This window comes from Macaca thibetana, chromosome 2 (genome assembly GCF_024542745.1).
Source record: "Macaca thibetana thibetana isolate TM-01 chromosome 2, ASM2454274v1, whole genome shotgun sequence".
NCBI lineage: Eukaryota > Metazoa > Chordata > Mammalia > Primates > Cercopithecidae > Macaca > Macaca thibetana.
Window position 1 is genome coordinate 77211857 of NC_065579.1, and position 15270 is coordinate 77227126.

The following is a 15270-nucleotide window of genomic DNA, read 5'->3' on the forward strand; positions in this document are numbered from 1 at the left end:
TTGATGTCAGTTGTGCGAAGAAAAATTTTTGGAAACTGCTGTAGAGTAATTGAAAATTAGGTTGAATAAAAAATAATGATGGAGACTTTCAAGACCTCACCACAGGTTCTCTAGGTTAGGTGTCCAAATAGTGCATTTGTAACACCAAAAGGAACTTGCAAAGATTCGTTCATGCTGTGGCCCACTATGATGCTGCACAAGAATAAGCATGATATACACTTTACAAAAATGTGTTTGTGTAGCTGAATCTTCGATAAATGCCAGAATTCTGGAACAGGAATTGGATTGGTCTAAGCCTGTCTTTTGTATGTTAATGTGCTTTCACAGCAAAGGTATGTGAATTAACCCAGACTAAAGTATTTTCAAAGACAAACATTTATCTCCTTATAGCCTTCTGTGATGGATTGTTCAGAGATAAAGACACACTAGGCCAGAACCAAATCTCCTGCTGCCCTATATAGTTTTTACAATCTCCTTTTAAACAACAGAAAGTCAGGGCAGTCTCACTGCCAGACCAACACTTCTTTAGGAATCTTCCCATAATATACAGGATAGAACCATCTCTAGTACAAATCAGCACTTTATTTTCAAAGTAAGCACTTCAAAAGGTTGCTTGAACAAGAAAAGACACATTTTTTGAGCTGTACGTTATTTAACAGTTAACGTCAGGTTACTCCGAGGACTGCATTGCACCGAATGTTACATTTTATTCTGATGCATTTTAAGTTGAACTTTGTAAACAGTGATAGATGTTTGATTAGTGTTAATATGCAAGATGCCATGATTAGGGACGATTGTTTTTTTTAATCACCACACTCTCTTTTTGTAATCTTCCTTTGATCTCTAACGGACAGTGAGAAAAAAATTGTAATTTAAAATATATTGACTTTGAGTCATAAATTAATTTTTGCATTGCAAATTTATTAATATCTATAATATATAGCAAGATGGTAAAATAACTTGTCTGCAAAAAAAGATGTAAACTTCTATCTTTTTTACAAATTGTATCCAATGCCATTTTCTCTTTTAAATTATTGAATCTTAATTTCAAATAGGAAACTTATAAGCAAAATTTTATGAAGATTTTTGAGATACAGCAAGGAAGTGAGGTAGTTTCATCTGAATAATCATAGCTGAACTCATATTAGTTTTCTTGTCCTGATATTATCTTCCTTTTTTAAATAAGCATAGGGTTGGGAACCACCTTTTTGTGTGTTTTCCAATGCATACAGTCATTCTTACAGAGTTTGTATCTGTTCTGCTAGTTTACTGCCAGTTTCTTAAAATATTTTCTGCTATTGGGTTTTAAAATTGAAATAAATTAATCTTCTATAGCTTGAAGTGATTGAAGACTATTAATAAAGTATAAATTTCACACTAACATTCAGTATTTTTAAATACTTTACTGTGACATGTTTCTAAAACTGTGTATTTTAACAAGGCCTGCTTCCACGTAAATGTATATGACGTCAGCAGACACATTTCTCAATAATCTTATAATTGTCATCTCACTTCAATCCATGATTTTCCTATGGTAACATTTAACTTCCCTGATGCTAGTCATTATTAATGTATTTCTGTAGATTGTAAAACATCTAGTTATCACACTGTCTATGTTAGCTTGTTCCAACTCATGATTTATTTTCATTTTTTCTAGGATATAGACCCGCAGCTAACTGGATTTGATTTATAAGAGAGAAAACTACAGTCAATGCCCACTCTTGCCACATTGCTAATATGGAAAACAGAATGTTGAATAGGATATGGTCTGATAAAGAGTGATGATTGAAGATGCTGCTCCAATACATGTGAAATCAATGGGAGATACCTGCTGTCTGAAGATCTTTCAGAACTTTTCTCGACAAGCTCCCCTTTAAGAAATCGGAGGTATACTCTACCATTATACAGTCTTTCTCAAGTGGATATAAATACGTTTGCCTCACTGTAACCAGACAACTAGACACCTAATGTGGGACCATGGCACTGCCCAGATGCATGTGGCAAAATTATGTTTGGAGAGCAGTGATGGCATGCGTGGTACACAGGGGACTGGGTGCCCCATTGACTCTCTGTATGTTGGGCTGTTTGCTTCAGGCTGGTCATGTGCTATCACAAAAATTGGATGATGTGGACCCACTGGTGACTACCAACTTTGGAAAGATAAGAGGGATTAAGAAGGAACTCAATAATGAAATTTTGGGGCCTGTTATTCAATTTCTTGGGGTTCCATATGCAGCCCCACCAACAGGGGAACGTCGTTTTCAGCCTCCAGAACCACCATCTCCCTGGTCAGATATCAGAAATGCCACTCAATTTGCTCCTGTGTGTCCTCAGAATATCATTGATGGCAGACTGCCAGAAGTCATGCTTCCTGTGTGGTTTACTAATAACTTGGATGTGGTTTCATCATATGTACAAGACCAGAGTGAAGACTGCCTATATCTAAATATATATGTCCCAACTGAGGATGGTGAGTTTATTGCAGGAAAAACAGGGAGATACAGTTTTATATTTTTTTCTATTCTAAGTTCTAACAATATTAATTCATGTGTACTGGTAGTATGCATGGCTTTTCCTGTTGGCATGTAGACATATTTTACATGCGTGCATGGTGCTCTTTTTGTTTATGTGTGTCAGTGTATCTGTACTTATTTTTTTCCTGTGCTTACTCATTTTCTTTCCTCCACAGCACGTATATTTAGGTAGAAATGGGTTTCTAATTTCCATTTCCTACCAAATGACTTCTGAGAAGATGCATCAACATTTCCTCATTGCATGTGCAGGCTCAACGAATTGGGGATCTTTCGCACTCAGTAAATGCAGGAGCGTATTGAGTTAGATAGTGGTGTTGCATGTTCCGGCGGTCTGTGATGGAGCGCCATGTTATTTTCTAGTCTTCTATTCATTTTTCAGTAAAAAGAATATCCAAGGAATGTGCCAGAAAGCCCGGCAAGAAAATATGTAGAAAAGGAGGTATGTATAAAAGTGGAAATTAAAAATGGGGGAAAAGGCTTGCAGAGGAAGAACAAGATATTCTCCTTAAGGATGATTTGCTGATGCTGGGAAGTAAATGATTAGGTGATATTTGAAATCTGATGAAGTCTGTCAAAATAGAAAGGTGGTTAAGGAGTGCTCTAGCTGAGTAGATTACATTGGTTCATTGGTTGTGTCTTGTGTTCTGGTGCTGGTAGCATCGGTAAGAGTTGAATCTCTGCTTTGAGTTTGTGTGTAGTGGAATATTTATTTAAGCTATAATGATACCTGCAAGGAGCCCAAACAATGCTGTCTTACTAACTGGTAACTTTGATCTTTGATCTCTGAACTCTTTTCTACAGATACATATTTGTGCTCCTCTTAAAATTTGATCACTCGATCACAAATCTAGTTTTTCGTTTATTCTCAGCATTCCTTCCGAACACTCTATGGACTTTCTCATCCTAAGGGTAAATTTTCCATAATTATTGAGCAATTATTGTTATCAAGGTAATAGTGTTTTTTTCTTAGTCTTTTCATTTTCAGTCACTTTTCCAGAGGAGAATGAGATTTTGCAGATTTGATACTAAATATTTACAGTCTTAAAATTACTTTAACATTTTTATATTTACGTTAAACAATTTAAAACATAGAGAAGTGCATGATTCAGAAGCTACAATTAAATCAACCTTCAAATCATCCTCTAGCCAGATTGAGCAAATGTAGACACTGACAGCTGCAAGCTTGCATCTGAATGTAGCTTGTCCACACTCCGCTTTTATATAACATTCAGTAAATCACTCATAGGAGAGTATGATTTTCTATGGCAGTAAATCATCTAAGTGTTATTTTGACCTTATTCATAACTTTGTAGAATTTCCAATCTTCATACAGAAGTCATTAATATTCTAATGCTGCACATTCTATCTCTCTATGCATTTCTAATCTCCTGACTAGACCAAATCAGATTTCATTATAGCATCCTTGTAGGGCAGGGAATGTCTAAACTGTTCTGTTTTAATGGGATTGCATTTATGTGGAAGACACTTTATAAATAACAAAATTCGTAACTCAGTTCAGAAGTATTTGCATTACATTGAGGATTTTTTGTTTGTTTGTTTTGTCTTTGCTCTTATTTCTTGGGTAATACTGGTAGAGTGGGATTTAACCTTCATTCTTTATTGATATTATGAATTGGGTTAAAAGCACAGTATACTTAAGAAGATGGATGTGGAGGCAACAAGGGTGTTTTAAACAACTAAAAAAAGTCTTTTTTTCTGCAAATGAAAATAACTGCAGTAATTTACATACCTTCAACTAATGTACAATACTGCAGTAGTTATTATTATGCAGCTTATCAAGCATGTGTAATTAGCTAAGTGACTTTCACCTCCTATTACAAAGATGTTGATTCACAAAGTCATAAATAAAGATGCTATTGAAGAATGCATAAATAGAGCATAATACATAAAAATATGTATGATGAAGAAAAAGATAAGAGCACCAAAAGGTAAGCTAGTGAGTGAGAAAGTGACCTTTCTTCTCAAACAACTTTAGAGGATAAAAGATTTATTAGAAAATTATTTTTCATTGTTCTTTGTATTGTTGGTTTCATTTGCTCTAGTAAGAGAGTTGGCAAAGAGACATGTAGGCAATGCTATTTACCTTCACAAACTCTGAACTAATTAATACTTAGAATGAGGACAACATCTATCAATGCCCACTTGAGCCTGTATGGTTTACAGTTTAAATATATTATGCTTATTCATACTATTAACTATGCATTCTAAAAATCATTTTGGCTTGGAAATTTAATATATCCTATTATTATTATTAAATACATTGTGCTCATTTATTAGCTGTTTGTACATTATCCTAAAGTCTAAATAACAAAAAATTTTTGATGTAATTTTATTATATAAACAGTACTTTTAAAATAAACAAAAACTAAGGTTTAGAATTTAGCTGTTAAGTAGAGGAGTAGAAATCATTTTTCCAAACTTTTACTTTGTTTTTTATTATTTTTCTACCATGAAGGGGGTATTTTGGTTATTTCAAGATACCATATTTTTGGGAGTCAATAAATTATTAGTCACTTTATATCTGTTTATATATGTACTAATATATACTGCATATGGACTGTGAGATTTTCAGTAGAATGCCAGGAGTATATAAATGATGGTTTAGGAACTGTGAGAATAGTTGCTTAGCCAGGACTTTATGAATGATGGTTCAGGAACTGTGAGAATAGCTGCTTTGCCTTTTATCTAGATGCCATTCAAATCCTGTCTTGTTATTATTTATTCTTTTATGTGTGTATGGATCACCTGCAGAGACAGATGGACCCCCATCCCTGAGCCAAGTACTCTATAATCTGTGCATACTGTATTCATGCAAAACTATTTCCTAATTGCCAATTACAAGCCACATACTATTCAAGTCAGCCAGTAATAAATGAAACAAAGAACACTCTTCCCATAGAACTTATAATCAAACAACTTTACAAAGAGCAAAGCATTTTCTGTACTTTGGTGTGTATAAAAGGAAAGAAATCTTATCCCTCCTCCAAGAGATGTTGTTCTATAATTTTTAAATAGAGCATGTACAATATTTTCCTGCAATTTAAGAAAAAGCTCATTTTTATCAATAGGCTGCCTCTCATTTTAAAACAGGTCCCAGTTGTACTTTTTAATCTGTTTTTTAATATTTCCCATGATAGTTTTAGCCATATGTTAATTACCCTCTAGATAGTTCTTCAGAGTTTTATCCTTACAAAATGGAAAAGAAAAATGAATTCATAAATGAGATGATTGTCAACACTTGAACAAACAGGCAGATAACATGATAGACACTGGAATTTGGTTGTGGAGAACAGATACCTGGTTTTATATATTAGGTGTTTTGCATAATGTATCCATTTAATCATCATAACAACATTAGGAGGAAAGTATATTACTCTCTGTTTTTAAATTTTAAATTTTTTATCTCTATTTTACAAGTAAGAAGATAGACTCTGAAAAGTTAGGTATTCCAACCTTACCACTGACTGCTAGTTAGTGGCAGAGGCAGGTTTGACCTTAATTCTCTTTTACGTTAGATAGATTTCTGTTATGTTAAATTACCTTCTGTGATGATTTCCATAGCAGAGACTTGTATCTATCCATCCTTCCTCTTTCTCTTTTTTCCTTCTTTGTTTTACGCATTCAAATATGTCATGAGTTCTTTTTATCCTATCCGTTGACCATATTTCAGACAGACTTAACGCTCACCTTAATTGAATTGAATCAAGCTAATGTTAGCAGCCAATTTCCAAAAATATATTCAGTAATCATTTAGTGAATACTTTAAACCTCAATTACTTTTGTGCCAATCTAATAATACCACATGCTTCTTACTGTCCAGACTAAGATCCCCACGTATTCTTCCTGGCTGCTATTAAGGAGTTGCTTTAATTTGCGTAAATTTCCCTCTTTTTCTTTAGGTTGCTCTCCTGTGAGAGTTTCTAACAAACAAGAAAGTGGTCAAATATTAGGCAGTAAACATAAGAAGGAGAAAAAAGGGACCTAGAGAGGATTCACAAACACATTGTCTGGCTCATGGATTCTCTAGAGTTGTGTAGTCTTGTGTTTCTCCAGCACTTTTATTATTATTTGCATGGCTCTCCTAAGAAGGATATAGAACTAATTTTCATTCCTGCACTTGTGAGACTTAACTTGCTTTTTTATTTACCCCAATTGGTATTGTGCAGAAGATTAAAATCTTTGTAGATGACTCTGGTACAATCATTTACTCTTTGAGCATTTTGTTCGTGATTTTCAAAAGTGTTTTACTTTTACATGCTCTGGTTCATAGTCTTTACCTGAGATAATATTGAATTCTTTCAAGAGCCTTTTCCATAAATTTTTGGTTTGTTTGGTTGTCTAACATAGGGACTGATTTTTTCCTAATTTAATGTGTATAACAATGACTCCTAGTACTGTCAAGGTATTTAAGAGTTTAAAAGGGGATTATATTCCAGAATGTTCTTACTTCTTGCTTATACATTTCTCACTCATTTACTTATTCATTTGACAAATATTTACTGAGTACTTACTCTGTGCTGGCTATCGCTCTAGGTGTAGAGTAAATAAAAGAAGACAAAAACCTTGCCTGCTTGTGTGAAGCTTGTAACCTAGTGTGTAGAGACAGTTTGTAAATGATGAACACATTAAAAACTAAATTAAAAAGGTGTGAGAGGGTGAGAAATTGAAACAGAGTGTGAAAGACTAAGAGTGCTGGTATGGAGAGTGAAAATAGTTAAAAATAAAATGAGGACCACCTCATTCGAGCAAGGATCTGATGGAGATAAGGTGATTATCTAGAGAAAGATATTTAAGGAACAATTAGGAATGTAGCAGATCTGGAAAGGGGGAAAAGAGAGAGAGAGACAATGAGATTCAGAATAATCTGACTTGATATTTTAAAAAAGTTACTCTGGCGGATGTATTGAGAGTAGGTTGTAGGAGAGCATGGAGAAATGGGGAGAGTAAGAGGTGGTGCTCCAGATAAGACTTGGTCAGGGTCCAGGCTCAAACCAGGGTAGTAACCATGGAAGTGATAGATTCTTCATATATTTTAAAGATCACATTCCTTGATCAATTTGCTGTGGGCTGTGAAAGAAAAGGAGAAGTCAACGAAGATTACTATATTTTTGATCTGAATATCCGGAAGAATAGATTTGCCATTAATTAAGATGGAAAGGAAGAACATAGAAGGGTTTGGGGAGAAGCAGAGTACAAAAATAAGTTTAGTTTTGGACATGTTTAATTTGAGGTGACCCTTCGACATCCAAGTAAAGACATCAAAAAGCCAGTTTCTTGAACCAACATCTTGAATCAAGGTAGAGATAAAGGTTTATGTAGAGATATAAATTTGGCAGTCACTCTAATATAGAAGGTAAAGATTTCAAGTCGTGAGCTTGAGAGAGAATGAAAGGAAGTGAATGAAGATAACGAAAGAAATAAGACACCAAGGTTTAATTTATAGGAACATTCCAACATTACGAGGTCTGGAAGAAGAGATGGAAAGCAATGGAAACTGAGAAAGAATTATGTATGAGATGGTAGGTAAACCAAGATTTTTGTGTTGTCCTGGAAGTTAAGTCAAGAAAATGTCTCCAAGTGAGCATAGTGATCAACTGCGCCAAATTAACTTTTGTGGGGTGGTGTGGGTTTTACACACTGGAGGGTGTCTAAGAGAGAATGGGTGAAGATTTGGAGTGGCTTAACATAAATAATTATTTTAAAGAGTTTTGCTTTTTAAAAAGAGTTCAGAAAAAATATGAGGAGTGAGGAAAATAGAGGTTGTTTTTGTTACTGTAGGTTAAGATAGAAGAAATAAAGGCATTTTTTTTTTTTTTAATACAGCAGGAAATGAGCAATCTTAAATATAGGCAAAAGATGGTAGAAATTCTGGAACAGTATCCTTCATTAGGTGAGAAAGGTCGGATTTGGAGATTTTGAATTAAAGAAATATGGGTAGAAAAATTAATATGTTGCTATGCACAGTACATGAGTATGAGTGCATGGGCAGAAGTATAGTGGAGTTCTCTGCTCTTATCTGACTCTATTTCAATTGTTTGATGTGTAATGTTAAGGGAAATGAAGATAGAATTAACATCAGTGAGATCTTGCTATGATCTAGACATCATGGCATATTAATTTATTTGATATCACAACAGCCTTGTGAGGTTCCCACCCTCACTTTCCAGATGTAGAAATAGAGGAACAAAGAAGTTAAATTATCTTGCCCAAAGATTCATAATTTGTTGTTGGCCAACTATTTCCTTTGAAGGGGCTGTTTTAGATTGGAGGAACTAAAACAGAACAACAAAAACAGCACAAAGCAACAGTAAGAATCATGTTTATATGGGATTTAAGATCACAAATGGAAAATGAAATTGGTGGCCAATTTGCTAGTAGAAAAATCACCACACACTGAAATGTTTGTAACGCCTAGTTTACTTAGAGTTTGAAGATGAACGTAAAACTATTGAACCAGAGATTTGGCTTTATATTTGAATTAGTAACTGTGGACAGATGTGGTTATGTCTTCTAAAAGCTAAACAGTGTAAGTTGGGACTCTGAAATGAAGTAGATCTAAAGTGTTGTAAAGTTTTAAAAGAACAACATCAATTGTTCCATTGTTTACTGACAGGCAGAGTGAGTCTCCTGAAGCAGATGATTAAAAGACCATTATAGCTGTCCAATTCAATTTTTTCAAAGAATAAATACTTTTTTTCTTATAGAAACTGGGGTTGAAGTTGAAAGTATTTAAGATTTATGCCACCAGCAAAAAGAGTTATGCTAGAAAATGAATTCTTGGTAGAAACTGCTATCCTTTCTCCTACCATATGTCATGTCTTCCCTTATGTATTCTTTTCACATATATAGCATTCGATAAGCTTAATAATAATTAGAATGCAATGTTTTGTTTAGTTGAGTTCTATATTACTTACCATTACACATTTTGTAGATAATATTCTGGTCTTTAATATTTCTCCTATGAATAATCCTCTCTTTCTTCCTCCCCTGGCAGTACATGCTAATGTAGTTTAAGACATGGCAGAATTAGAACGTCACACCAGTATAGACATTTGCTAGTAACCATTCCACAGAATCATTCTGGGTTTGATCACCTCAAACTCTGGACAAGTTTTAGAAGCATAATTTCTAATCAGAAATCTTCACACAGCCATTTGTAACTGGACAGAACACTTTATGTAGCACTTCTTATATTGTATAAGTTGCCTAGGCTGCTGTAACAAATTACCACAAACTGTGTGATTTAAAACAACAGGAATCTATTCTCTCAAAATCTGGAGTCAAGAAGTTTAAAATCAAGGAGTGGAAAGGTTTGACTTCTTCTGGAGGCTCTACAGGAGTACCTCCCTGCTTTTTTCTAGTTTCCGGAGGTTGCCAATAGTCCTTGCTGTTCCTTGGCTTGTAGTTGCATCACGCCAATCTCTAGCTCTGTTGTCACATAGCTTTCATTCCTGTGTGCCTCCCTATATCCCCGTGTCTTCATGCGGTCTTCTTCTTCTTCTTCTTTTTTTAATTTTTTTATTTTTTATTATACTTTAAGTTCTAGGGTACATGTGCACAACGTGCAAGTTTGTTGCATATGTATACATGCGCCATGTTGGTGTGCTGCACCCATTAACTCGTCATTTACATTAGGTATATCTCCTAATGCTATCCCTCCCCCCTACCCCCTCCCCACAATAGGACCCAGTGTGTGATATTCCCCTTCCTGTGTCCAAGTGATCTCATTGTTCAATTCCCACCTATGAGTGAGAACATGTGGTGTTTGGTTTTCTGTTCTTGCGATAGTTTGCTGAGAATGATGGTTTCCAGCTGTATCCATGTCCCTACAAAGGACACAAACTCATCCTTTTTTATGTCTGCATATTATTCCATGGTGTATATATGCCACATTTTCTTAATCCAGTCTGTCACTGATGGACATTTGGGTTGATTCCAAGTCTTTGCTATCGTGAATAGTGCCGCAATAAACATACGTGTGCATGTGTCTTTATAGCAGCATGACTTATAATCCTTTGGGTATATACCCAGTAATGGGATGGCCGGGTCAAATAGTATTTCTAGTTCTAGATCCTTGAGGAATCACCACACTGTTTTCCACAATGGTTGAACTAGTTTACAGTCCCACCAGTAGTGTAAAAGTGTTCCTATTTCTCCACATCCTCTCCAGCACCTGTTTTTTCCTGATTTTTTAATGATTGCCATTCTAACTGGTGTGAGATGGTATCTCATTGTGGTTTTGATTTGCATTTCTCTGATGGCGAGTGATGATGAGCATTTTTTCATGTGTCTGTTGGCTGTATGAATGTCTTCTTTTGAGAAGTGTCTGTTCATATCCTTTGCCCACTTTTTGATGGGGTTGTTTGTTTTTTTCTTGTAAATTTGATTGAGTTCTTTATAGGTACTGGATATTAGTCCTTTGTCAGATGAGTAGATTGCAAAAATTTTCTCTCATTCTGTAGTCTTCTTACACAGATGTTGGCCCCTAGCCTTAGGGCCTGTTCTAATCCAGTGTGACCTCATCTTCATTATATTTCCAAAAACCTATTTCCAAATAAGGTCATTGTACTGGTTTTCTGGAATTCTGTAACAAAGTACCACAAACTGGGTGGCTTAAACAACAGAACTGTTGTTGTTGTTTTGCAGTTCTGGAGACTAACAAGTCTGAGATCAGCATATGGGCATGGTTGGTTCTTTCTGAGGGCTGTGAGGAAGAATAGTTCTGGACCTCTCTTCATGGCTTATCGATGGCCGTCTTCTCCCTGTGTCTCTTCGCATGGCCTTCTGCCTGTGTATATGTCTGTGTTCCAATGGTCAATATTTTAGAAGGATACAAATTATATTGGATTGTGGCACAACCTAATGACCTCAACATAACTAATTATATCTGAAATGATCTCATTTCTAAATAAGGTCACATTTTGAGGTACTCAGGTTAGGACTTTAACATATAGAATTTTGGGGAGACACAATTCAACCTGTAACTGTCGCATCCGAAAGTTCCAGCTGGACATAAGTTCTTGAGGCACACTAAGGACATTGCCACTTTTTTCCAAACTAATCCCCAGAATGATCTCATAATGTTTCTATCGTTATGTCTATTTTAAATGTTGAAAAACTGTAGCTTACTGGGGTTAAATAACTTGCCCAAGTTCACATGAATATTGGAATTACTGAGACTCCTGTTCAAATCAAAACTCAAATTGTATGTGATAGCTCCCTTTACCATGATGACCCATCCTACAGATAATAAATTTTCTCTGTCCTCCTGAGAAGTTCTTTTAATTTTTTTTTTTTTTGGTATTTTTCTATCAAGATAGGATATGATGCATTAGTCCATATGCTTTTATATATCCAAGTATTTCACTTTGTGTCAACAAAATGATTCAGTTTTTTAATGTATTTCTTGAATTTTAAACATTTTATCCAGATGGTTGCTTATATGCAAACATGGTTTAAGTTCAAATGAAGATCCTACCAATTTAAAACTGTAATATTATTGCTTTTCAGTTCCATTTCATTTGTTACTTTAGGGAATTGAACAGTTATTTTTAAAATAATTTTTAAGTTAAGACCTAATTCTTTGTTTACTGTAACCCTATTCATTTGGTATCTATGAAATGATAACATTAAAGCAATTTAAGCATAGCTCATAATTTTCATGAAAGCCTGTAAAATGTTGCAAAAATCAGATTTAAGCAATAACAAAATTAATCTAATAAAAGGATCTGGAGTCATTGTAACCATAATTATAATTTTTAAAAGTAGAAAAATCTGATTAATCAACAGTGGTCCTAATTTTTTGGTCCTCATTGCAGGAATGAAGGAGTGAAGGAGCAAGTCCTTTTCTTCCTATTTTTTCTTTTTCTTTCTTTCTTTCTTTTCTTTTCTTTTTTTTTTTTTTTTTTGGCAAAGATCTTTGGAGTAGTTATTCCAATAAAACCAAACCAAACAAACAAACAAACAAAAACCACATCATCTCCTAGTCTTAGAAGAATATAAAAACATCTACCTTTTCCTCTTACAAAAGTGCTCACATTTTCTTTTCTCCAAAAGGTTTGACTCTTCTATAGTCTTCTTTCTGAGTTCCCCTAATTGGAAAATGAAAGAAGGAAGAGCAAGGGCAGGGGGATAAGTATGAACAGGACAGGTTGACACTAGGACAAGTAATGTAACCCTGTCAAGTAGTAGTAACTATAGCTACTCCCAGTAAAGGAAGAGGGATCCCTGGTTAAAATTATTAAAAATATATATGTGCTTCCTAATTTGGACTCCTAGACCGCTTGGGAACAGGTATGTTCTGTGGAGGATCTCTAAAAAGAAGAATGCCTGTAACATCCTCTAACTCTCCATCCCTGCTAAGTTCCCACAAACCATCTTCCTCAGCTCACCATCTTTCCTGACAATGAGCAGGCCAGGCCTCAGCTTGCAATTCTGAGCTTTCATCAAAGAGAACTGATATGTTGCTTTGGCACAGTAATTTACAAGGAGGCAGATCCTGAGGTTTCTGAGCTGCTCCAAGCTAGGCAGCCGAGAAATCTGTCAGTGCTTCTCTTGACCTATTCCCAACTTCCCACGAACGCAAACACCCACACTCCCACACCCGCCCACCTGGACAGCTCCCTCATCCCTCCCACATGTGTATATGGAGACGCCACCTACAATGGAAAGATTTCTTTCCTTTTTTTCACTTTTCTTCTCTCCTTTCTTGATTTCTTTCTTCCAGAGCAAAGGGGGGTTCTGTTGCCTTATTAAAATGTTTAGAGGTCATTCATTTGAGGAATAACTTCATTTCCGTGAAAATGGAAATATTTATAAATTTGCATTCCAAGGAGAAAATATTTTCTAAAATGGCCACTTAAAATATTTTGTATTCCAACTGACTCTGAAAGGCCAGAGATGAGTTTTTTTTTTTTTTAATCTGTATTTATTTTATGAAATTCTTTGGCCACCTCCACAGTTTAGCAAAGGGTGTTCTTATGGGGGTAGAGGGGAAGAAAACATAAAACTTTGTATAATATTTACTGGGGCCTCAGACTGTGGTCAGGTGGAAACTGACTATTGAAAGTTGTGCTTTTATCAATTAATTGATTGATTGTTGTTCTTTTTGGTGTTGTTGCTTTGCTTGGTTATGTGTTCTGTGTCCTGGAGTCCCTGCCTCAGGTTTCCCAGTTTGGCTGTTTTCTGTCTCTCTCAGCCATGGTCTACTGTGGACAAAGTGCACCATCTGGCACTTTGGGAAAGAGATGTCCTTTGCCCTCAGAGGGCTTACATTGCAACAAAAACCTCAGTAACAAGAAATAGGGCTTTTTTGTTGATGTCCATGTCAATATTACTAAGTAAATGTAAGTTTGATATGTATTAACATCTCCAAAAAACAAAATGAGGAAAGAGCTGCTCCTGTAAAAAAAGAAAAGGTAATGATGCTGATATTTGGCACTGTGTTTCCTATAATAAAACATTTAATTAAATCTTTAAATGTGTATAGAGCACAAAATATGCACGTCAGAATAAAACACATCAGGCATAACCAAAACTATAATTATATCAACCCTGTTGCCTGAGCCCACCTTAGTTGCTCTGCCAAGAAGCAATGATTTAAAACTTTCCATCCATCTGGGTTTTTTTTAAAGCCTAAAGTGTACCTATACAAATCTCTTTAAAGCTGGGGAATGCTTTGGCTACTGATACAACAGCTGCTGGATTACAGGCAGTTGCTTCCAAGAGTAAAAATGAACAGCTGATGCTCTAGGGCTCTTTTCTCACTTTTGTTGGAAGTCTTCTCAGTGCGGAGCCCTGGGGTAGGTCCTAGAGATACTGAGATAAAAAAGGCATTAAAGAGCTCACTCAAAGAGTTCACTATCTTGTGGGGGAGGCAGATATAGACAGAGAAAATAACAATATAGTAAGTGCCCCAAGGAAAGGAGGCAAGGGGCATTGAGGGAACACACAGGAGAGGTATCTGTGGTTTGAGATATTTTAAGATAAAAAGTTACCCCTTACATGAGCACTTACAGATAAATACTTTAGTCTCTCAATACCTCCAAAGGCTAATATAGTCTATGGGACCATATTTCAGAGATTAAAATATTTCTGAGTGCTTTTTAAAAATATGTGTGTGTGTTCTCTCTCTCTCTCTTTTTTTTTTTTTTTTTTTTTTTTTTTTTTGCATGGATATCAGTTGTCTCTTCTTCCTAATCTCACTTTGCCAGGATTTTAGAAACACTACCTGCTCACTTCTGTAGTCCTGAGTCTGATCGATTACGGTTTGTAAAACAGAGCACCCGCACTTGAAACACACAAACAAACAGAAAAACTTGTTTGTTAAACAACTGGACTCAGAATGAGAGTTTTCACCATCTGTAACCCATGGGAACTTAAATATATTGACTTTGTTTGATGGTAATATTTTTTTCAGTTTTATGTTCTGAGTAACAGGCCACTGAAGACGTAAGCTTCAAATAAGTGAGGTGTTTACTAATTGGGAATCTATAGAAGCCAACCCTCCCGACATGAGGAGACCTTTTAGGGGTGTGTACAGGCATTGCTAACTCCTGACATTAAGGACACCTGCAGACACCATCCTTCTTCCCTGGTGCACGCCCTCCCTCCTTCTCCATTTCTCTCATCCTAATCTACAGCCTCTGTCATTTCTTGCCTCAACCACTGTAATAGCTTCTTAACAGTTCTTCCTATTCCCATTCCTGCTTCTGCA

At 35.5% G+C, this 15270-nt stretch overlaps 1 protein-coding gene across 17 annotated transcripts in view; it reads left to right on the forward strand.

Annotated features, from left to right (window-relative positions):
* The window catches only part of NLGN1 (neuroligin 1), a 907062-nt gene that overhangs the window by 192971 nt on the left and 698821 nt on the right, over positions 1–15270 (forward strand). For 11 of the 17 annotated variants that reach the window (XM_050780080.1, XM_050780084.1, XM_050780090.1 and 8 more), the window contains one exon: positions 1658–2470. In XM_050780080.1, coding sequence (XP_050636037.1) covers positions 1978–2470 — 493 coding nt within the window. In that variant the 5' untranslated portion in view covers positions 1658–1977. Of the gene's footprint in view, positions 1–1657; positions 2471–2913; positions 2974–15270 lie in introns of all 17 variants that reach the window. The other 6 variants (XM_050780075.1, XM_050780079.1, XM_050780076.1 and 3 more) reach the window with 1 other exon arrangement.